Source organism: Scyliorhinus canicula, chromosome 5, assembly GCF_902713615.1.
Source record: "Scyliorhinus canicula chromosome 5, sScyCan1.1, whole genome shotgun sequence".
NCBI lineage: Eukaryota > Metazoa > Chordata > Chondrichthyes > Carcharhiniformes > Scyliorhinidae > Scyliorhinus > Scyliorhinus canicula.
In genome coordinates, this window is record NC_052150.1 from 29,837,363 (window position 1) to 29,861,087 (window position 23,725).

At 46.5% G+C, this 23,725-nt stretch overlaps 1 protein-coding gene across 1 annotated transcript in view; it reads right to left on the reverse strand.

The window, feature by feature from the left end:
• LOC119965586 (collagen alpha-6(VI) chain-like) overlaps nucleotides 1–23,725 on the reverse strand; it is a 190,159-nt gene that overhangs the window by 41,310 nt on the left and 125,124 nt on the right. The window contains 12 exon segments of the mRNA XM_038796377.1: nucleotides 4,640–4,702; nucleotides 7,445–7,480; nucleotides 9,426–9,479; nucleotides 14,196–14,261; nucleotides 18,438–18,500; nucleotides 20,319–20,372; nucleotides 20,475–20,519; nucleotides 20,631–20,657; nucleotides 20,745–20,816; nucleotides 21,523–21,576; nucleotides 22,428–22,520; nucleotides 22,766–22,911. Of these exon segments, the coding sequence (XP_038652305.1) occupies nucleotides 4,640–4,702; nucleotides 7,445–7,480; nucleotides 9,426–9,479; nucleotides 14,196–14,261; nucleotides 18,438–18,500; nucleotides 20,319–20,372; nucleotides 20,475–20,519; nucleotides 20,631–20,657; nucleotides 20,745–20,816; nucleotides 21,523–21,576; nucleotides 22,428–22,520; nucleotides 22,766–22,911 (773 nt within the window).

Genomic DNA, 23,725 nt, shown 5'->3' on the forward strand with positions numbered 1-23,725 from the left:
GGTGCGGAGCTGGGTCAGAGGGGTTGATTCCCAGTGGATCAGAATGGAGGATTGCGCAGGGGGTCGGGACTGAAAGCACTAGCAACAGCGCCGCTCCCGATAGCTCCGGGGAAATACTCAGGGAGTCTGGTAATAATCGCTTCATTGAGAATTTGGAGGCAGTTTCACCAATACTTCGGATTGAGGGCAGGGTCAAGGGAAATGCCGATTTGGGGGAACCACAGATTTGAGCCAGGGAGGTAGGATGGAAATTTTCGGAAGTGGATTTGTTTCTTAGGGGTTGGTTTGCAGGACTGAAGGAGCTGGAAGCGAAGTATGGGCTGGAGCAGGGGGAAATGTTCAGATACATGCAGGTTCGAGATTTTGCCAGAAAGGAGATACAGAGCTTCCCGGAGGAACCGGCCTCCACATTGCTGGAGGAGGTGCTGATGGCAGGGGGACTGGAGAAGGGGGTAGTGTCAGCGGATTCCTGAGCTATTTTGGAAGAGGATAAGGCACCGCTGGAAGAGATCAAAGCAAAGTGGGAGGAAGAGTTGGGAGAGGGTATGGAGGAGGGATTCTGGTGTGAGGTGCTCCGGAGAGTAAATGCCTCCACCGCGTGCGCTAGGTTGGGGCTGATACAGCTGAAGGTGGTATACAGAGCACACCTCACGAGGGCGAGGATGAGCCGATTCTTTGAAGGAGTGGAAGATGTGTGTGAGCATTGCGGGGGGGGGGGGGCTGATCACATTCATATGTTTTAGTCCTGTCCAAAGCGAGGTTTTTAGGGTAATTTCTACAGTGGTGCACGTGAAACTGGACCCGGGCCCCCGGGAGGACATATTCGGGGTGTCGGACCAGCCAGGGTTGGAAAGGGGGGCGGAGGCAGATATCTGAGCCTTCGCCTCGTTGATCGCCCGAAGGCGGATCCTGCTGGGATGGTGAGCGGCCTCTCCACCCTGTGCCCTGGAGTGGTGGCGGGACCTGTTGGAATTCTTGACTCTTGAGAAGGTTAAGTTTGAACTGAGGGGAAGGACGGAGGGGTTCTACAATTCATGGGCATTATTCATTCTGCACTTTCAAGAACTGGATGACATCAAACATTAGTTGGGGGGGGTGGATGGGTGGGAGGGTTGGGGAAGGGGGGCTGTATGTATTAAGGGTGGCTATGGGTGATCCCCGATTCCTTTTTGTCATTTGTTTATGTAAACATGTGGGCGAATGTGAGGGGTTTGGTGGGAGGATGGGGTCGTTATTGTTATGGGGATTGACATATTTGTTGCTGATTATTGTTTATTGTTAGTGGGTGTAAATTTGGGAGAAAACGTGAAAAAGAATAAAAATATTTTTAAAAAAATGATGCCACTGACTTCCCCCACCCTCGACTCGCATCTCCTCCAGTTTACCTCACAGCCGGTTATCATCACCCTCCTCCTGCCCTGTCCAATGATCCGCTGACAGTGCTGACACAGGCCCACACCCCTGGAGTGATGTGACACAGACTCTGGGAGGGTGGAACAGGATAGACGCACGCCTCCCCACTGCTGTGTGGGAGACCTTCTGAGTGGTGTACAGTAGTGCACTACCAGAGTGGTCCATGAATTTGAACTGCATTTTGAGCAGTCCGCTGCATCACTCAATGGCAGCATGGGTGGCAACATGGGCCCCGTTATATTGGGTCTCTGCATCGGTCTCTGGCCTCCGTATTGGCGTCATTAGCCAGGACCTCAACTGGTGCCTCTTATCCCCCAAGAGCCAAACCATCAACTTGGGGTGGTCCTCGAAGAAGCTGGGGATGCCCGAGTGTCCCACGATATAGCTGTTGTGCACTCCCTGGAAAGCGTGCACACATGTGCATGATCCGGAGGTGGTTGTCACACACGAGTTGGACGTTCAGGGAGTGGAACCCCTTCCAGTTAATGAAGGAATTACTTGTGGCTCTGATGTGCACAAGGTGACATCTGTTACCCCTTGTACTTGGAGCATCCCAGCAATGGTGGAGAATCCTGTTGCCTGGGCATCTTGATGGGCTTGTGCAGCTCGAGGTTACTATAGTCAGCTGCATGGGCATACTGGGCGTCCGTGACTTCATGGATGCACTTGTGGCTTGTAGGTTATGAAATGCCGTGTCCCTGCTCGAACCCTGGAATGAACCGGTGGCAAGGAAGTTCAGGGCTGTGGTGACCTTGACGGCCACAGGGAGTTGGTATCCTCCTCCTCCATGATGCGCCAAGTCCACAAGGACATGGCCCAGGCGCTGCACTGCCCCCTTGTTGAGGCGGCGTCTCCTGCAGCACATGCTGTCCGACATCTCCTCGGACAACCAATGATGCCTGTACACCTTAGGCCATCGCTGGCCTTCCCTCTGGGTCCAACCTGGCTTAATGGACAGCCGGATCCTCAGGGTGTGGGACGGGTCCCTGCACATGGGCGGCTGCCTTGAGCCTGTGTCAATGATGCTGCTGCTAAAGCTACCTTCTCCGGTGTCTGGCCACCAGCACTGTGAGGGCAGCTGCTGCGGGGTTTATGATACCGTCCATAGTGTGATATCTGTAAGGAATTGAAGGGTGCGGGAGACCAACAGTTATGGCTTCCATCCTGGGCCCTCAAATTCTCCAAGACTCCCCCACCTTTACGTTGCCCACCTTCTCTCAGGGTGCCATTCAATGAACTGGTCGTGCTGGGGAACCCCGCCCTCCACACGCAATCCGGCCACAGCAGTGGTCCCTGGACCCCTGACCCCAGACGGGAACATTGGATACCCCCCCCCCCCCCCCCCCCAACCCCACCCACCGATCCACACACTCACCCTCTGGCCGCGGGGATATCCCCAGTGTTACAGCCAGCTCTTTGGTGTTTGATTGGTGGCTGCTGCCTCTGTAGTATTGACGCCTCCAGGGTTCAGGCAAAGTGTCCAGGCCTCATGGCTTGGTTGGCATGCTGGGCAGTAACACTCGCCTGAGACATGGCACGTGTGCTCATGGGATTCCACTCGAAAGCTATGAACTGCTCATCTAACTTTTCGCAATATTAGCAAAAGCCTCCAGCTGTACCGCCAGAGGCTACTCACAGTCAGAGGGAGTTTACCTCATACGCTGCAGGAAAGGATGTCCCAAAGCATGGTACATTGGCGAGACCATGCAGATGCTGCGACAACGGATGAACGGACATCGCGCGACAATTGCCAGGCAGGAATGTTCCCTTCCAGTCGGGGAACACTTCAGCACTCGAGAGCATTCAGCCTCTGATCTCCGGGTAAGCGTTCTCCAAGGCGGCCTTCAGGACGCGCGACAACGCAAAATCGCCGAGCAGAAACTTATAGCCAAGTTCCGCACACATGAATACGGCCTCAACCGGGACCTTGAATTCATGTCGCATTACATTCATCCCCCACCATCTGGCCTGGGCTTGCGGAATCTGAGCAACTGTCCTGGCTTGAGACAATTCACATCTCTCTAACCTCTCTCTGGATCGGTAAAGACTTAATTACCTGCAAATGCTCGCATTCTAAACATTGTCTGGCATCTTTGATTTTGTCTGTCAATATGTTTCTGGAACCTACCTCTTCATTCATCTGAGGAAGTAGCATTGCTCTGAAAGCTAGTGATTCGAAACAAACCTGTTGGACTTAAGCTGGTGTTGTATGACTTCTTACTGTGCTCAATATTATTTAGCCTTTTGGCTGTCTGCTAGAAAACCGAGGGAAGAATGGTCAGCTTCAACTATCAGTTATCCAAGGTAATACCACCTCATCACTACACACAGACACACACACAAATCTATTCTGTTCTTTTGTGGGGGTTTGTTGCTGGGGGACATTTAATTAGGCTCGAGGGAGTTGGGTGAGATCTGCACCATCTGCCTCTATCCTGATTTACTCCATGGAAGGAAGGCTCATGGATGGCCTTCTCATTCTGTGCTTTTAAGGACCTCATCCCATAGGTATTAAGCCAATGACAAGTGGCAAGCTCGCCATGTGGGGAGTGTGACAAGCAAAGCTGTGCAGGGTTGCTTGCTGATTTTACATGATGGAGTGTGGGGAGAGTAGTGCCTCGTTCAAAGGCACTCAGTGCCTGACTGAGGGGCCTAGAAGCGAAGAGGGACCCGCTGAGAGACACCCCTTGCCCTAGCTGCCAACCCTCGTCCCCTCCCGTTCTCTGTGACTTCCAATCGGCGACCTCCTGGGTTCCAGCGATGATCCTTCTGCTTGGGCAATGCTGTTGGTCAATAGAGCCACTGGCCTCTGATTGGCCAACAGCTCTCGGCAGGTCCTTGATCCCAGGGGATGGCATTTAGACACTTCTTGTGCCTGAGTGGAACAAGAAGTATTGGGGCTCCCCTAAATGTGGCAATGAAGGATTCCCGATAGCTGTCCAGTCAAAGCAAGGCCCTCCACATGATTCTGCCCACCGACACACACTCACGTGAATGCACACACACATGCACACTGATGGATAGACACGTGTTGATGACAAGCCACACACAGAGATAACACAGACACCTATGTAGAAATAAAGCAGAGTTGCTTTTCAAATAATATTATCTTTACTTTGAGTTAAATCTTTGAAATTATAATGAAACCACTGCATGCAATGAAACCAGTAAAACAGTGAGTTTCTGCAGCGCGAATTTTGTCAATAAATGTTGATCTTGCAGTTACCTGTGGTCCATGTATTCCTGAATCTCCTTCACGACCCTGCTTCCCAGCACTTCCACTTTGTCCCTATGCAAAACACAGGCCAGTTTTAATGGCTTGATACTTGATGGGTGAATTAAGTTAACCTCTCTATGGAGAAATACATAATGCTGCAGCAAAATTATAAACAAGGCCCTGTACTGCCTATGTTGTCAAAATGGTTAAATCTGAAATCTTTAAATGAAGCTCCACACCTGGACAATAAACAAAAGGGAAATTTGGAATTGCGAAATGTCTGGAGGTTGAAATCATAGAATTTACAATGCAGAAGGAGGCCATTCAGCCCACTGAGTCTGCACCGGCCCTTGGAAAGAGCACCATACTTAAGCCCATGCCACTAACCTATCCCCGTACCCAGTAACCCCACCTAACCTTTTTGGACACGAGGGGCAATTTTTCATGGCCAATCCACCTAGCTTGCACATCTTTGGACTGTGGGAGGAAACCGGAGCACCCGGAGGAAACCCATGCTTACATGGGGAGAACGTGCAGACTCCGCACAAACAGTGACCCAAGCCGGGAATCGAACCTGGGACCCTGAAGCTGTGAAGCAACTGTGCTAACCACTGTGCTACCGTGTGAATAACGCAGGAGGTTAAAGTGGCAGCTTCTTTTACACAATGTGATCCCACCAGTTTTGTAGGTTCAATCCCATAATCCCACATTGCCCAAGTTAAAGTCAGAACTGTAGGTAGGGGCAGGGGCAACCCATGGGCTGGAGTCTCTGCCCCCCTGACGCTGAAATCGCGTTCGGTGATGGGGCGGAGAATCCATTTTGGCAGCGAAATCGGAAGTGGCCCCGATTTTTAAATTCTCTGCCCCCCCCCGACAATCGGTGTACTCGGCCGTGGCAAGTATCCACTGCCTCAGGCCATTGCCTGAGGGCCACCCCGCAATGCTCCGTCCCCGACCGGCTGAATTCACGACTGCGTTGGACTCACAGCTGTCGGGAACCTCGCGAGGCGACTGCGGACCCAGTTCGGGGCCGCCACAGTCGTGGGAGGGCTGATCGGCGGGCGAGGGGGGGGCTTCATTCGGGGCTGGGGGCATTGTGTGCGGGCAGTCCGGGGCGGGAGAGTGGCCGATGTGGGGCACTACTTCGGTGGCCCAGGTCCACGGGCTGTGTCCACCATGGAGTACGGTGCGCAGGGTGCTGTCTTGCACATGCGCGACCTCTGACCCGGAGGTGCTGGGGACCGTATCGGCTGCTAGAGCTGCGAACTCTACGACAGATGCCTCCTAGCCCCCAGCAAAGCAGTAAATCTGTGGCTTTTTGATGCCGGTTTTCCAGGCGTAAAAGACCACAGTTTTCACAACAGCGTGGGGACTTTGTCCCACAAACGGAGAATCTAGCTTCATAACTGTTAATAAGACGTAAATAATTCAATGACCAAAACTGTACACAAGAAAGATGCTGATTAGTGAGCAACAAGAGGGCTTGTAAACTGCAAGTTCTGGCATGAGGTGAAGAATTAAAACATACCATCTCGCTCATTATCAATGTCCTGGTTCTTAATGTTCAATTTCAGAAACGGAATAGGATCGCAGTGTGATTCCAGGTGCGTTTCACTGCTTCTATCCCTGGACACTAAGGGACAATTTATCATGGCCAATCCGCCAAACCTGCACATCTTTGGACTGTGGGAGGAAACTGGAGCACCCGGAGGAAACCCATGCAGACAGGGGGAGAAAGTGCAAACTCCGCACAGTCACCCAAGGCCATAACTGAACCCGGGTTCCTGTGCTGAGGCAGGAAGGCTAACCACTGTGCCATCATGCTATTCACCGATGCAACAAGTGGCAATATAATTTGTGATCAGAATCACACTTCAATTTGTACAGGGCTCTTCTGCATTTATGCACACACAAAACCATTTCACACCGAAGGCACTAAATAAAGCCAAGCAGTGTGAGACCACACAGGACTCTGACACCAGTCCCAGTCACCTGAGGTGCAATTCAGGTGCCCAATGGGTATTTGGCACTTACACAATTAACCAGGAAGGCAATTGCAACCTACCTCTGTATTGGGTTATCTGTGACTGCTGCTCTCAGGCCTACTAAAGGCTCTTTCAGAAATACAGATAAATTAACCAAGCAGTCAGTGGTTGTCATGGATCTTCTACTGATGCAGTATTTGCAATGGGTAAACTCAACTCCAAAATAATTTTACAAGGTGAAGCTGATTCAAGTCAGGCCTATTCCATACTTCAAATTTAATATTCTCCATTTGGATTCAGATATGTTGAAACACCTACAGCGCGACGTTAGTTTTTTTAAAGACACTCAATACACGTCTAATATATCTAATGCTGCACTGTAGAGAGTTACTGAAGGAATCTTAGATGTGGACATAAATAAGAGGCCTACGAAAATAGTATTGAGTTAAAATCTGGATTAGATTCACCAACATGTTCAATGTTTTTTTTTTTTTATTTATTTTTTATTATAAATTTAGAGTACCCAATTATTTTTTCCAATTAAGGGGCAATTTAGCATGGCCAATCCACCTATCCTGCACATCTTTTTGGGTTGTGGGGGCGAAACCCACGCAGACACGGGGAGAATGTGCAAACTCCACACAGACAGTGACCCAGGGCCGGGATTCGAACCCGGGTCCTCAGCGCCGTAGGCAGCAATGCTAACCACTGTGCCACCGTGCTGCCCAACATGTTCAATGTTAACCATTCCATTTGACATTAGTTACAGGTCATGCGATGAAGTACAAATGAATTTTGAAACAATTTAAAATGACATAAACAAATTCACCTTTCTGCCGAGCATTCCTCTTGAACCTTCTGAGCCCTAAAAGAGATATATATTTTCAAGTTTATGTAATGCTTTTAGTGGACAGTAAACTGTTTGGAAAGAAATGTCGTCTCCCCTATTTCCTCCCGGCCCCAGCAGAAACATCCAAGGAATTCAACAGACAGGAAACCAAAATGTTCAAGCAAAACAATGGTACAAGCAAGCAACGTGCAACCATTGACTCGTTCTCATTCTTCAACCACAGGAGGTAGTAAGAAGATATGTGAACAATGGGTTGCAGTAATTCAGTGACTCACACTGGGCAAGCGAATCAGAAAACTGGTTAAACATAACGGGGTGATTTTTAAAAATATTCACACCCTGGCAATAACCTACATAGAACATAGAATATCCAGTGCAGAAGGAGGCCATTCGGCCCATCGAGTCTGCACCGACCCACTTAAGCCCTCACTTCCACCATCCCTGTAACCCAATAACATCTCCTAACCTTTTTGGTCACTTAGGAGAATTTATCATAGCCAATCCACCTAACCTGCACGTATTTGGACTGTGGGAGGAAACCGGAGCACCTGGAGGAAACCCACGCAGGCACGGGGACAACGTGTAGACTCCGCACAGACAGTGACACAGTGGGGAATCGAATCTGGGACCCTGGCGCTGTGAAGCCACAGTGCTATCCACTTGTGCTACGGGGCAGGGAAATTGTTTGGTTATTATAGAACCCGCCTAATTTTGACCCTATTGAAATGACTGCTCTGTGGTTTGCTTCACCAGATCACCGCTGAAGACAAGAATTTGCCCCCAAGCACAGCAACCATCATGTAATGTGACTGATATTCACTAAATATTTCAGGCTTCTTTTCTTGTACGGATGGACCTAAGTAAACGTTTATTGGAACATATACAGATCTCCAGAAGAACTAAACTGAAGCTGGGATGCTGACGAGGGCTCATTCTGTGTGGTAAGCTTCAATGGCTCAAAGGTAGAGATTCTTCTGCTGCTGCTTAAGTGCAATAGATGGGAGCCATGTGTGGATGCGATCCAGGGTTATATCAAGTTTTAATGAGTCCCTTATTGGAGTGGTATGCAGAAAAGTGGCTGACTGCAAGGATGGACGTTTTGGATACCTGGTCATAAAAGGTGAGGTGATGTCCTTCTGCCATAGGTAGTTTGATGCAAGTGACTGGTTTCTCGGGATTGGATGCGTGCATCAGTCACATGTACCTTACGGAGTTTGGGACTCAATGGTGAACTGTAATGCCCTCTTCTGGGGTGAGTTTGGAAGCAGGGGCATTTAATCAGGTAGGAGAGTGTGCTCGGTCGGGGATCCTGCCATCTTCCCCCCTCAACCCCAATTAAATCTGGGGCAGGAAAGCTCATGGTCAGACGTGGGGATGTTCGTTGAGGATTGCACAATGTTCTGCACCATTTGCAATGCCTCAGATACTGAAGCAGTCTATGATTACATCCAGCAAGACCTAGACTACATTCAGGCTTGATCTGGACCTCTCGTCCCACCACCAATTGAGGCCGCAAAGGGTCAAGAAATGGCCACCTAACAGTCCGCATCTAGTGGATGGGGCAGTTGGCTTGTCAAAAGTCCGTAAAGCAAATCCTACTGGGGCTTCTATGTGTTCCCAAGATGCTGGAGGGGAGTCAGTGGGGAGGGGAGGGGATGTGAATGGGGGCACTGATTGAGGAACCTGGCATTTGGAAGGATGGTCATTTTCTAGCACTTGTGTGGTGCAAAGGTTACTTGCCACTAGTCGTTTTGAGACTGAATGCTGTCCAGGTCTTGTTGCAGGTACACATGGATTGCTTCTGTATCTGAGGCATTGCGGTTGGTACTGAACATTATGCAATCAACAGCAGATCGGAATTTTTGGTTCTGTTTTTCTTGATCACTCGTCCATCTCTAACAAATGAATTATTTCAGGAATACATGCAACATTATCCCAATCAGGTGATAATTTTTCTTACAAGGTCGCCTGGAACTCCAGCAATTCCTCCATCTCCAGGAATTCCCATCTCACCCTGCAAAAGAAAGTATCATTTTGAACTACATTCGAAAAACATAATTCCACCTCGGTATTAAAGAATAGCATCAATCCACAGTAATTCAAAGTGGTGCAACAATAACAAAGTATTCCCCATTCTCTAAATTACAGAAAGAAGTTGGGTATCATTGATACCTTTGTTTAAACTGTTCCTATCCTTCGAAAAATGCAACTCCCCATTTGCAAATAAAAGCAAATTACTGCGGCTGCTGGAATCTGAAACGAAAGAGAAAATGTTGGAAAATCTCAGCAAGTCTGGCAGCATCTGTAGGGGGAGAAAAGAGCTAACGTTTCGAGTCCGATGACTCTTTGTGAAAGCCATCGGACTCGAAACGTTACCTCTTTTCTCTCCCTACAGATGCTGCCAGACTTGCTAAGATTTGCCAGCATTTTCTCTTTCGTTACCATTTGTTAATGCTGTTTTTAGTTGCTGATTGAACCTTCCACAAAAGATCTGTGTGATAAGAGCTGACTAAAAGCCGAATAAAATTTCCTATTTATTGCAGGTCAGCATTTTTTCTTTCATAAAATCATAACAATATCTGCACAGGCTGCTGTTATTGGACCTTTTCAGAATTGACCATGTTTGGACCGAATATAGCTAGCTCCTCCATTTGCCTGCTTCTTCACCTCATCCTTTAATACCTTTCTTCAAAAGTTTATCTAATTCCCTCTGAAATACTGTGATCTGCGCAGATTCAGTGGACACCTGTAATTCATTTTCTCATAATCTTAAGGGTGGATTAAAAAAAACTCCCCTTAGTTTGGACACTGTTGGGAAGTCTTAGCCTTAGTTCATTGGGAGCATTCGGTCCTCTCAACCGGAAAAATGTGGGTTTATCTTCAACTCCAGAGATTTAAACATGTAATGAAGGCTCAAACTCCAGTGCAGTACTGAGGGCATACTGCATTGTTAGAGGTGCATATTCGAGGTGCTTCTATTTGAAAAGAAGTAAAGGAGTAGCATTTTAACATCATCTAGAAATTTACCAATGGTGATCTTCTTTGTTATACAAGATGTTATAGAATCCATGGAGTCCCTACAGTGCAGAAGGGGGCCATTCAACCCATTGATACCGACACTCTGAAAGAATACTCTACCTAGGCCAACTCCCCCACCCTATCCCGGTAACCCCGCGCACTGATCATGGCCAATCCACCGAACCTGCACACCTTTGGACTGTGGAGCATCTGAAGTAAACCCACGCAGACGGGTGTAGAACATGAAAACTCCACACAATCACCCAAGGCCGGAATCGAACCCGCGTCTCTGGCACTGTGAGGCAGCAGTGCTAACCACTGTGTCACCATTCTGCCCATGTTTGACGGATGTCTGCTCCTGGGACCGGGAAATCCTGCAAGAACTGCTGTCCTCGGATCCAAATTACTGATAAATGTCTCCAGTTGGGTCAGCTGTTGGCGACTCTCTTACTTCCGAGGCAAAGGACTGTGGGCTTAAGTCTCACTCCAGAGGGCATGCAGAGAATCCAAGCCAAGTACTGAGACAGTGCTGCATTGTCGGAGACATGTGGATGTAATGCGAAACTGAGGCTTTGTCTGCGTGCTCAGGCAAACATTAAAGATATCATGAGGGTAATTTGAAGAACAGTAAGAAGTCTTACAACATCAGGTTAAAGTCCAACAGGTTTGTTTCGAATCACTAGCTTTTGGAGCACAGCTCCTTCACCTGATGAAGGAGCTGTGCTCCGAGAGCTAGTGATTCGAAACAAACCTTTTTTAAAAATAAATTTTGAGTGCTCAATTCATTTTTTCCAATCAAGGGGCAATTTAGCGTGATCAATTCACCTATCCTGCACAGCTTTGGGTTGTGGGGGCGAAACACACGCAAACACGGGGAGAATGTGCAAACTCCACACAGACAGTGACCCAGAGCTGGGACCGAACCTGGGACCTCGGCGCCATGGGGCAGCAGGGCTAACCACTGCACCACCGTGCTGCCCTGATTCGAAACAAACCCGTTGGACTTTAACTTGGTGTTGTAAGACTTCTTACTGTGCCCACCCCAGTCCAACGCCGGCATCTCCACATTTTGAAAAAGATCAGGGAAGATTTCCCTGGTTTCTTGACCGATATTAAAACAGATTACTTGGTTCCTACACATCACACTAATGTTTAGGTGAATTACTCAGCACAAATTGATTAAGCTTCCACCGTGCGGAGGTGACCACACCTAAACCTTTGATTATTCTCAGGATGTCAGTATTACAGGCAAGGCCAAAATGTGTGGCCCACCCCGGTTGCCCTGAGAAGGTAACCCAGTGGTTGCATCGGAGCATTTGATACTCAACCATGTTGGGGAGGAACTGGCAGCTTTAATATAATAAAATATCAAAGCCACTTCACTTGTTTATTGTAAAGCAGAGTGCGGCACCAAATCGCAGGTAATTAAGGTAGATGATCAAAGATTTGCTCACACAAGTGAGTTTGAGGAGCACCTTCAAAGAGGAAAGACAAATAGATAGAGTGAGTTCCAGAGCTGTGGGGCCTCAGCAGCAGAAGATGCAGCCAACACTGACGGAGCATCTAAAATTAGGGATGCTCAGGCGGTAGGAATTAGAGGAGTGCAGATGTCTCGAGGTTGTGGGGCTTGAGGAAAATTCAGAGCTCGTATGGGGCAAGGTCATGGATGGATTTAAAACAAAGCGCTCGATTCAGCCAAATGGGAACAATGTCCCATAGCGAGCGCATTTAGCCTTGTGTTTCTGCCGCTCGCAGTGGTAAGAAACACATGGCTACTCAATGCAACAAACGTTGTATAAGGGGCATCAATGGGGAACACACGGCTGAGACCGCTCATAGCCCCGTTTTGTAAAGTGGGGAGTTCCATGTGCTAGAATTCCCCAGTGTAGCGAGAAATCGGGGCGCAATGGTTAAAGGGCATTCTAACCTCCAAGGCCCCTGAAACAATTCCCAACCTCCCCATTTCCTCCCCCCCCAACACCCATGCAGAGCACCCCCAGCCTGATCACACACATGCAAAAAAATGCCAGCTTGGCAGAGTCAGCCTGGCACCTTGGCAGTGCCCATATCACTTGGCAATGCCAATTTGGCACCCTGACAAAAAGAAATGCAGCTAAGGGCTTCTGATCCCCTGGGAGACCCCTAAGAGTGCTCTTCCATCTGGTCCCTATTTGTGGGGACCAGGGCTGAACAGTATTCACTCAAGGACTCTGAGACAAAGGGGATGAATCTCAAAGCCTAAGGAACATCGGGAATCTGCACATTAGAGTGAGACTAGCTGTCTCGCTCTTCATATGCAGATTTGCCAAAAAGTGATCCGACCTACAATGGTCGGGGTTATAACGCAAAGCCTTGTGAGATTGCGTTGGATCTCACGAGGCATTGCGAGCCGGCTACATACTGGGAGCGGCGTCTCCCAGCTTTGAAGGGGCTGGTTTAGCACAGGGCTAAATAGCTGGCTTTTAAAGCAGACCACGGCAGGCCAGCAGCGCGGTTCAATTCCCCTACCAATAAGCGATTTTCATTTTCATTTCATCAGCCACGCTATGTTGTGGAAAGCTGCTTTTCCGTTGTAGCATGTCCATTGGTTTGTGCCTATGGAACCCGAGTTTTAAAGAAGAGTCCTGGTTTGGGTGATTTAGCAGGGTGTTTCCCAGTGCCTGCAGCGCCAAAAGTGACTTGGCTATTAAACGGGACTCTTTTTTTAAACCTCAGTGAGGAATGCCCCAGCAAGGCCGCACTTACGTTCATTTTTAAATGACGCTCCGATCTCTCGACCAACCCCCCCCCCGCATTAATGCCGCTGGGCCCCCACCACCCAACTTACTCATAAGGGAGTCGTCAAGCCTCGTCGAGCCCCCTTCACCGCACCCCATAAGGGCACCCCCGGCCTCGATTCCCAGCATGGGCAATCTGCCACGCTGGCATCTGTCAATCATCCAGACCCTTTAAAGTACCAACAGCAGAAACTAAAAGGCACTTGAAACATCTTAACCTTGTGTAAATAATCATTGTGAAATTGACAGCATAGATCAGAGCCAAATCTGTCAGTTAACCAATATTTTCCCTGGGGCATCTCAGGTGTTACATCGGAATAATGGATTTCTAGGCTCTTAGCCAAACATTCTTGGTGACTTAGCAAAAAGCTAGGCCACAATCCCCGGATTGATTCACCATTCAAACAATTATCCCAGTACCATAACAATTACATTACCACATCCACTCTCTTCATTGCCTCATTCTGCTAATGCTCTGCAATATCAAATCATCATTTTTCCAAACAACACCAAGGTAATAAATAACAATACGATGCATGACAAGTATATAGCTGGATTCAGACGTCTCAACTGGGGGGGGGGGGGGGGGGGGGGGCTCATCAACCAGACGGAGTACAGGCAGGGAGGCCCAATGGTATAAAGTGCTCTTTAAGAATTGAAGTGGACACCTTCAGGCTTCTCTGGGTTCAGAACTGAGAGCTCCCGACTTATCAAAGACCAGCAGCTCTCCATTGCTCGCCAGCGTCAGGAAGTCCCATGTCATCCCCTTCTGCCTTCCGATGTAATTGGGGGAGGTTTTGCTGCCACTGGGAGAATGACACAGGGCCTCTACCACGATTACGTTGCCTCAGCCGCCATGGTTCCTGCCACGGACGGCTGCATTAAATCAGGGTCAAATGGAAAGGTTGTAAAATAATATAATAATAATAACATACCTGTAGCCCTGGAATTCCTTTGTGGCCAGTTTCACCTTCTCTGTTCGTACTGATACCAGGTGTGCCCTTAAATGGAAAACACAGAGAAGCTTTAACATTTTTTATTCTCCCGACTCCAAGAACTGGCTCTGTTATTAACCTTTCCCTTCTCTTTACAGATTGTGGAAATCCTGTTGCATATTTCTGGCATTCGTCAATTTTGTTGCAAAAGTGTTTGAGGTTTCCCCGACTTTTTATTTTCAAATCCAGGTTTGCATCCTTACTGACCAATGCAAGTCCACTGCCAAGAAGGCAGCTTATTCCCTCCTAGTGAGTGACATCATTACAGTCTGTATCTACAATCACCTCCCCATTGGTTAATGCAGCATGAGTTCTGCATTGGGCCATGACCACAGCAAGCCTGCAAGTGATTCATAAAGCATTACATCCAAATAATTAGAAAACAAAATCATTTGGGCCGCTCTGCACAGGGCTAGCAGAAATAAATGAAATCACTGCATTGTGTTATTCTTGGGTTAACAGAAAACTGTGCAGCGCTTCTGGAAATTCTAACGAAAGAATTGAGCAATATGTTTGTGGAATATTAAGTGGATTATTATGAAAATGATCAAGAGTGGATGCGAGTCTCAGGGCGTTTGCATTCCCTTTCCTTATTTTTGAGTTTTGGTTGGAATTCAGCCTAAAATAAGGGCTGAAATAAGGGGACAATCCCCCCAGTTGTCTCTCCCTGTTGGTGTCAATGGGAATGAAAAAATGGGGAGAAGTGGCCCAGTTTTCACGATCAGTAACCAGCAGAATTATCCCCTAGCCCTTTTGTTCCTTTGGTTTAGAGCTATCTGGGTTTCTTTCTATCAAACTACTGTTGCACTGTGTGGTATCACCAGCGGCATTGTGCTGGAAGGACATGTTTGTTTCCCATACTACTCACCAGTTTTGTGATAGAATTTCCCCCGACCAAGATGGACACAGGAGGTCACTTGAGAGGAAATCCCCTATCAGGAATCTGTGCAACAAGGATCAGCTGTCTAGCCTCACCAGACTGGAAAAGCCGAGCACTGAGCTCTGGTAGGGCAGAAGACAACTTGGTAAAAGTGACCCGGAGAGTGAAGAAATTGGTGTGTGTTGTGGCTGACCGTGGACTCTGTGAAAGCCCTGATTTGAATTGAACTTTGGCCTGCACGGGAAATTGCTCTGGTAATCTGATCTTCTTTGTCTGTATTTTGACCTAGCCTCTGCCTTGCCCTCCTGAAGGACTGTCACTGTGAAATGCTGTGCTAAGATTTCCCTGGGAAACTGTTTAGCCATCCAGGTTTAAATAGGGATATGCGGTGTGCAAAGTTAGGCTCAAAGAAGAACTAGGTATTTATTTTCTTTCTTTTCTGTTTGGCTGAGTAGCTGAAGACCTTCCATTTTTATTGGCCCGTATTTGGCTGGCAAAGACCAGGCTTATTTTGACCTGGAAGAGAAAACAGCTGAGGATTGAGATACTGAAGAAAGGGATCTTAATGTGGCTAGGATTAACGACTGCTACACAAGCTCAGCGTTTTCATGCCTGCGTATACCAGGAAAACAAAGCACCCCAGTCCCAAATGTTTGACCTCATGCACAACTTAGCATTGTCCTGGATCATTTCCTCAGGACTTTACCACTGGACATATAAGATGATTGGTGAGTCATGGGAATCCCCAATTGGTGGATCAGGCAATGGAACTCATCAAACAACAGCAGTACTAATGAAGGCAGGATCAATGGAGAAACCCAACTGAAGTTCACTGTTTCCCAATGACCATATCTGGAGTCGTTGCCAAGGAGGCGACCAAGAAGCCGTGGCTCTCGGAATAGATCCAACTCAAACCACACCTTCACTGCATCTGCAATGGTAGAAGGCAAGGGCAGACGAGACATCTCTACTCCTGTCGGGAAGTGGGACAATGTCCTTGCCAGAGTGACCCCTAGGATATGGACTGTAACCTCATTGCAGTCTATAGCACTACCAACCCTGTTCCCCCATTGTGGTGAATTATAAACCTCAGTAATTCGCACTGTATTGTACCATATGTATTGAGCCTGTACTCTGCAATGGATTGTGTGTAATTGCGCGGCCCTGCCCATAGGGGAGATGAGGAGTTTGTACGGGGCTCCACCCTTGGCTCTGCCCATGGCTCCTCCCCCAACCGGAAGTATAACGATCAGTGCTGTGAGCCTGCTGCCAGTTCATCTCGAGTTCATCTCGTCACAGGCAGGCTCTGTTGTAAGACGATTAAAACCACTGTTCACTTCTAACCACGTGTCGCATGAATTGATGGTCTCATCACCCATGAACCTGTCAATTGCATGTGGAAGAGAGCCGTGAAAGCCATCTTGGATTCAGGGAATGTGGTAAATCTCATGGGCCTGTCTTTGAAGGAAGGAATAGATCCATTTGTGTCATGGGGATACCCAGCCCTATCCCACCATGCAACTCCACTTTCAAACACCCCAAAGGGATTACCAGGCCCAGGTTGGTGTTGGAAAGCACTCGCCATGTCAAGTATTGATTGGTCGAGGATACCCTTTGTTCCAGGCACTATGGGAACAGCCCAAAGTACTGCAGCAGATGCTGTGGCCTGTCTGGCTGATGTGGAGAGGGGCCCTCCTGAAGACTCGCGTGAAAATGGCCTCCCAACAGGGGAACTGCCTGGACTTGAAGTGAGGGGATGAGGGGGGTAATTTGGAACAGCTCAGCTGAAGGGCAGCACTCTTTGGCAGGTATCAGCAAACATACAAATAATTGATGGAGTACCCTGTAAGCCAAGAAGACCATTAACCTACCCTTATTTTGTAATAAAGAATAATTTTCTGTATATGATGTTGAAGGAGAATGGAAGTGGGATTTCACAAGACCATATTGGACCTTGCGCTGGACCATCTCCTAGGAGGGCACCAAGGACTGAGGAACACAGAGAGACCATTCTCATGATACACACCCATTTTGTAATAACATTTCTCCATAATCAAGGTGGTCACAAAGTCACCATGGAAGTCACATGGCAAACTTGTACTCAATCAGGAATCAGTGCATCGAGGATCAGCTATGTAGCCTCACCAGACTATATAAGCAGAGCACTGAGTCCTGGTATGGCAGAAACCAACTTGGCGAAGGTGCTATTATTGCATTTTATCCCTTTTTTCTTTTTAATTTTGCTCAGCCTTCTTGTGATTTGGCCAAGTCCTTTAACTCTGCCTCTATACCCGATGAGGTCTGGCCTTTTATCTGCACATAGTGGATTATTTTGCTGCCGTTCAGCCTTGTTTTTGTTTGTTTTTGGAATTTTGTTTTGCTTTTTGTGATTGAGCTAGTTTCCTTGACTCAGTTTTCAATCAAATCTGGCAATGTCCTTCAGCCTCCCTAAGTCCTTTTTTTTAAATTGAGAAGTTTTCCAACTATAACCAGCATTTGGGATATGAGTGCAACCCCTCTGCTAACTTGGTCTCGGACACTATTTTGGCAATCATTAATGCAGCCCCATCTTTGTGCATGGGGCTCCAGCTCTAATGGCCCCTGGTTTTGCTGCAAGGAAGCTGCCTCCACTGAGCTGTTGGCCTTGATCCGCGCACAGCGGGTGGCTGCTCCACTGCCAGCAAAATGGTGGTGAGGCTACAACCTGCCATTTAAGGCCTCAACAATGTTAACTAATTGCCTGCTTCTGTGGAGCAGGCAGCCAATGTGCCAGCCAGCTTGGTACTCACGTTAGTTCCCGAGTAGCGGGAATGAATCGGGAAGTAGTCCATATGTGACTCCCTCCTACTTTCCTGCCCTCAACCACCCCCGTCTCCAATCGCACCACGACGAGGCAGAGACAATGGGTTGAGTCCAAAATTTGAATTCCATTTTGTAAGCTTTCAAACCAGAGTCACCAAAACACTCTGTTAGAGTTTCCTGGAGATATTTATTTCTCCAGTTGCAAGTATACTTTCTTGTGCAACAAGGTAGACTAAGGGATTAACATCAGGAGCACCTGCTACTGGGATGCAACATCACATGGTTAAGTAACTGAGAACTAATATGTACATATAGATCTATAAGTAAATGGGAATAGTTTATACGAGTAACAGTCCACCGTAGCATTTTTGGGGTAACCAGTGAACCCATAAAAAAAAATATCCAAGACCCAACTCCAATGAACAGAACATTTTACTGCTGGTTAACTAGAAGTTTAAATATCTCCCTTGCCACCATGTAGGCTATTTGATTTTACTTACGGGGTCTCCAGGTATTCCAAGTACGCCACGGTCACCAAAGTCTCCTTTCAAGCCTTTCTTACCCTAAGATAAGAAGATTTATTATTCCCATGAAATCTGAAATGTATCTACAGTTGGCAATACTTTCTAATAATTTCATACCTTTGTAAAGTAATTTTACTCTGTTCCTTCAGTCATAGAATTTCAATAGACAGCAATGTAATTTCACTAGTTAAAGTGGTTTATGGCATACTGTTAATAGTCATAAACTCATAATAAAATTACACATTTAGCCACATTTCAGTGTATAGTGAATTTCTCTATATAGTCATGTGATTTCACTATACTATAATAATAATAGCTGAACAATGGTATGAACAATGGGGAAATCTTGCCAATTTCAGCGGGACCCTCAGACCTGCCGCTGGCTAAGGGTGAACCATCTCATCTCCAGAGATAAATTACATAATTTCTAGCATATCAGAGTTCTCACAACTCATTCACACTCGCTAAAATAACATCATTAGCACCCCATATTTTATAGGGATGTTGAACATTAGTATAGGCAATGGGTGAAATTTTCTCATAAAATTGCAAAAACCAACAAGTTGATCAAAGCAGTGGGGCATTTTTTGGCACCATCATTCTTGAGGACATTGGCAAGCCTGGCTATAAAGGGTGCCCCAATTTGAAATAGAAAGTGGAGGGGCTCCACCACCACGAATGTGGTTCCCTGGAGGCCCTGCCTCTGGCTTTTGGAAGCCAGTAGCTATTCCCCTGGCGTGACACCACGTTCCCGGAAGCCATGGCATTAAGCTATTTTTGCATATTTAAATGAATTCAGATTGATGATAATATGGTTCATACTCTCGCCAGGTTTGAACTGGACTACATCTGCAGGGAGGGCCCTGGAACATCGTATTCTGTGTTTTCGCCAATGCAAATCCTGTTCTGGATTTGACAGAGAGGTGGCGGCCATTAGGATTTGTGCCTTCGGTGAACAGGCCCAAAAATGTGTGGCCAATGGGTTAAAATAATTAATCCTGAAATATTAAAAACTAAGAAAAGACTTCTTAAACGTTACTTCTGAAAGAAAATATATTACTCAGGATGGATAGTGTGGTGAATGTAAGAAATTGTAATACATAATATATTGTATTATATATCTGCAGTAATATTTTTATCAACCCTGACTTTAAACATACAGGCAGGTGATGTGTCTGCAAATGATTCAGTGAAGATGTTGTAAAAGTGGGATAATCATTGATTGTAATAATTTAATTGTCTACCTGTATCCGGCTAGTGGACTTTTGTTTTATGGGGGACTGAGATTGAGGGGTTGTGTTTAGCCTCAGTAAGACAGTTAGTGGGATCGAGGTGATACAATTAATGGGAGGAGCCAGGTAGCAGACAGTTCAATTTGTGGTCTGTCAAATCCAGAAGGGCTTTTGTCTCTCCCCTTCTGAAAGCAACTCCCTACAGAGGACAGCCAGTATCTCTGTGTTTGCTAACTTTATTTACAAGTGGATTTTGACCTGTCATGGGCTTTGCTTAATTGGAGATGGAGATGATTTAAGTTAGTTTTTCCTTTTAATGTTGAACTAACTGTTACAATTTAATGTTGAACAAACTGTTACAATTACAAGCTATTTTCTGTGATAATGTAGTTGGTCCTGTGTTAAGAATAAAAACTTTTGTCAGTGGAAATTTTCCTGGGGGTGAAGCATAGTTTCCTCCATTTACAAATTGCAAAATTGTTGTGTGTTTCTCGCCTAATTTCCTCACATATATTGTGGTCTGATCCAGTATCCTAACAATAGAAATGTTCAGAAGTGATGAGTATAAGTCCTTTTGGGTAAAGCTAATTTCACTTGAGTGTTCAAATGCTGATATAAAGATTACCAGATATCCTGGCTTCCCTTTCTCCCCGGTCAGTCCGAACTCTCCATGTTCTCCCTGTGAAACCACAATCTTGTATCAGTACTTGTACATAAATGTTAAAAATTGAATATCACCATTCCATCAATAAAGTGAATTGTGACAAATATCACCAATTACCTGCTCTCCATTGATTCCATCAATACCATGGCTTCCATCACTACCCTGTTACAAATGTAATATTGGATGTTAGCACACTGGTAAAATCAGGTGTTAGATAACAGAAAATATTTGCATTTCACTGGAATTAATAAAAAGTAAATAAGCCGGATTTACCTTTGTTCCTCGATAACCTCTTGCTCCCTGAAACACATCAAGAATGCTATGAGCAAAAATAGGAGGAATCCGTTGGTTACTGACGTACAGGAGACACATTCAATCGTCCCTTACCTTGTGACCTCTGTTACCTTCGCAACCCATAAATCCTCGAGGACCAGTGACACCTGGGGAGCCTCTCCCACCCTGTAAAAGATGTTCAGATTTCATTTCTAAATTCTGTGTCATAAAACATAATGCAACAAAGCTTACTTTGTACCCTGTGCAACGTGTGCATGGGAATTGGTCTTATGTGAAAAAATGCTTTGGAAGCAGGACAGAGAAGGTTCATTTGACTCATTCTTGGGATGCAGAAAGGATTTTTGATTTTAGAGAGTCAAGGGTTACAGTTGAACCGGAAAATTGGGTTCAGACCACAACCATACGACCCATGATCTTTCGACTGGTGGATCAGGCTTGATGGGCCAAATGGCCTATTTATGCTCCTAAATCCTATATTGACCAAACGTAATTTTTTTAAAACGTAAATTTAGAGCACCGAATTCATTTCTTCCAATTAAGGGACAATTTATCATGGCCAATCCACCCACCCTGCACATCTTTGTGTTGTGCAGACGAAACCCATGCAATCACAGGGAGAATGTGCAAACTCCACACGGACAGAGACCCAGAGCCGGGATCGAACCTGGGAGCTCGGCGCTGTGAAACAGGACTGACCAAATTTTATAATTAGCATGCTTTGTACGACCAAAAGACTTTTCAAAATAATATTGCCTTTTGCAGTGTTGGATTAACATTCTGTACACTGAAGTTATTACCAATCCTCCGATGCAAACCAGGAGAACTGGTTAAAGCAACTGAAGTTTTAACGATTGAAATTAAGCAAACTCACCTCTTCTCCATCTATTCCTGGATGGCCAGAGAATCCAGGCAGGCCTCGTCTTCCCTGTGATAATGAAACACCCATCAAGCATTAATATAACAATAATAACATCAGTATGCAAACTGATTTCATTGTAGACATTGGGAGGAATTTTTCCAAGCATCTAGGCCCCCCTCCATCTCCCTGCCACCACACAAGGGGACCCCCCCCCCCCCCCCCCCCACATTAATAGAGGAGGGTTACCCCCTTGGCTGTGCCACCTGGGGGCTTTGCTGGGGGAAATGCCCAGCCTTGTCCCTCAATCTTCGGGACCTCTAGCAACTCCGCACCCCTGGGATGGCCACCACATTTAAAAACCAATCGTGTTCCATGCCATTCTCATGCCCTTTGTGGGGCTTGCGAACGCAAGTCCCATGGTGGCCCTCTCATGAGGTTTAGCGGCCAATCTAGCAAACGGGTTGCTGGATTCATTTTTCAATGGTATAAATTTCAGTTGTGTCTGATTGTGAAGTGCATGTGACATGTGTGTCTAGTGATGGGGGGGATAGAGAAGAATGGTCATTATTCATACCCATTTGTATCTTATTGTCTGTCCTCTCTCACCTCCAGGGGGAATCTGAGGATGGAGGTGGGGGGGGGGGGGGGGGGGGGGGGGGGGCGAAATGTCAAAGCATCCGGACCCATCGCAGGGGTGTAACTGAACCTGTCCTAGTTCTTCGGAATGATGTCTGGTCTGGTTCCATAGGGTATACTTAGAGCCCACTCCTGATACATTTTGAATGGGAATTTTCAGGCAAAAACATTCACTTTGGATTGATTTAGGAAAGCAGCGAAATATCTTGATTTCATATTGCATCATCCTTCCATTTAATCGTCGTGATCATACATTGCATCTCACTGGTTTTACATCTTACCTCCATTCCATAACTTCCCGGCTTGCCATGTATTCCTGGTTCTCCTGTGCACACACAATTCACATTGCAACACTGCTTTTCCGCAACTGATTTCTGGAAAAAATGATTGTTTTATTGGAATTGCAAAAGTCAATCATCTGATGCAAATTCAGGTAAGAAAGATTGAACTCAATAGCAGTTTTTTTTTACCAGCGTCAGCTACTCTGACAAATGGACCAAGATTTGGATGATTCAATTTCATGTTAAACTGGGATTGGTTCTTTTGGTCTCAAATTTCATTTTCTTGTAGAAATGTACAGAATATTGAACAATCTTGACCTTTTCCAAAGGACACTTACTATTTTTTTTAGCAAAGCATCTCCAATAGCTTCCATTCCAATGGACAACTGTTCTTTGTATGAAAATCCGGTTCCAAACTCAATCTGAGGGATCTGATTAACTTTGTAAGCATCTGCCAGGGCCACAGTGATGAGAGCATGGACTCCTGGAATTATAAAAACACCCATTTGATTCCACACATCACTGTGGATAATGGAACAAAGATCATGTGCGGAATTTTAATGTCATCATTCTTGGTGCGAAAATCAACACGATCCGCACTCAATGTTCGGATATTTTAAAAAATATTTATTTTCCCCCCATGTGATAAATGCCATGCCTGAGGCTCAGATCATCTGATTCACCTACTACAGGGTCACCTGAACATTCGATGAGGGGGGCTCTGCATTTTTTATTATAATCTTTATTGTCACAAGTCGGCTTACATTAACACTGAAATTACGTTACTGTGAAAAGCTCCTAGTCACCACTTTCTGGCGCCTGTTCGGGTACACAGCGGGTGAATTCAGAATGTCCAATTCACCTAACAGCACATCTTGCGGGACTTGTGGGAGAAAACCGGAGCACCCGGAGGAAACCCACCCAGATACAGGGAGAACGTGCAGACTCCGCACCGACAGTGACCCAAGCCGGGAATCAAACCTGGAGCTGTGAAGCAACAGTGCACCCCACTGTGCCAGCCTGCTGCCCGTGGTGATCTGTTACAACCATTGCGGTTAGTTTCACAGCTGACTACTTAAAATCCACTCAAGCATGAAGGGAAATGAATTAAACAATGCAGATGGCTGGGTGTGTATGAAAACTGTCAATCACAGCCTAGTAAAATCAATTTTACATAGACATGAATTAAAGGTTTGTAGATAAAAGATTTGAGGGGGTTTAAACCTGGATGACGTCTTTCCGTCTTTCCAGAAATTTACAGGTGCTGCTTTCTCTGCCAAAGCCAGCAGATGGATTTT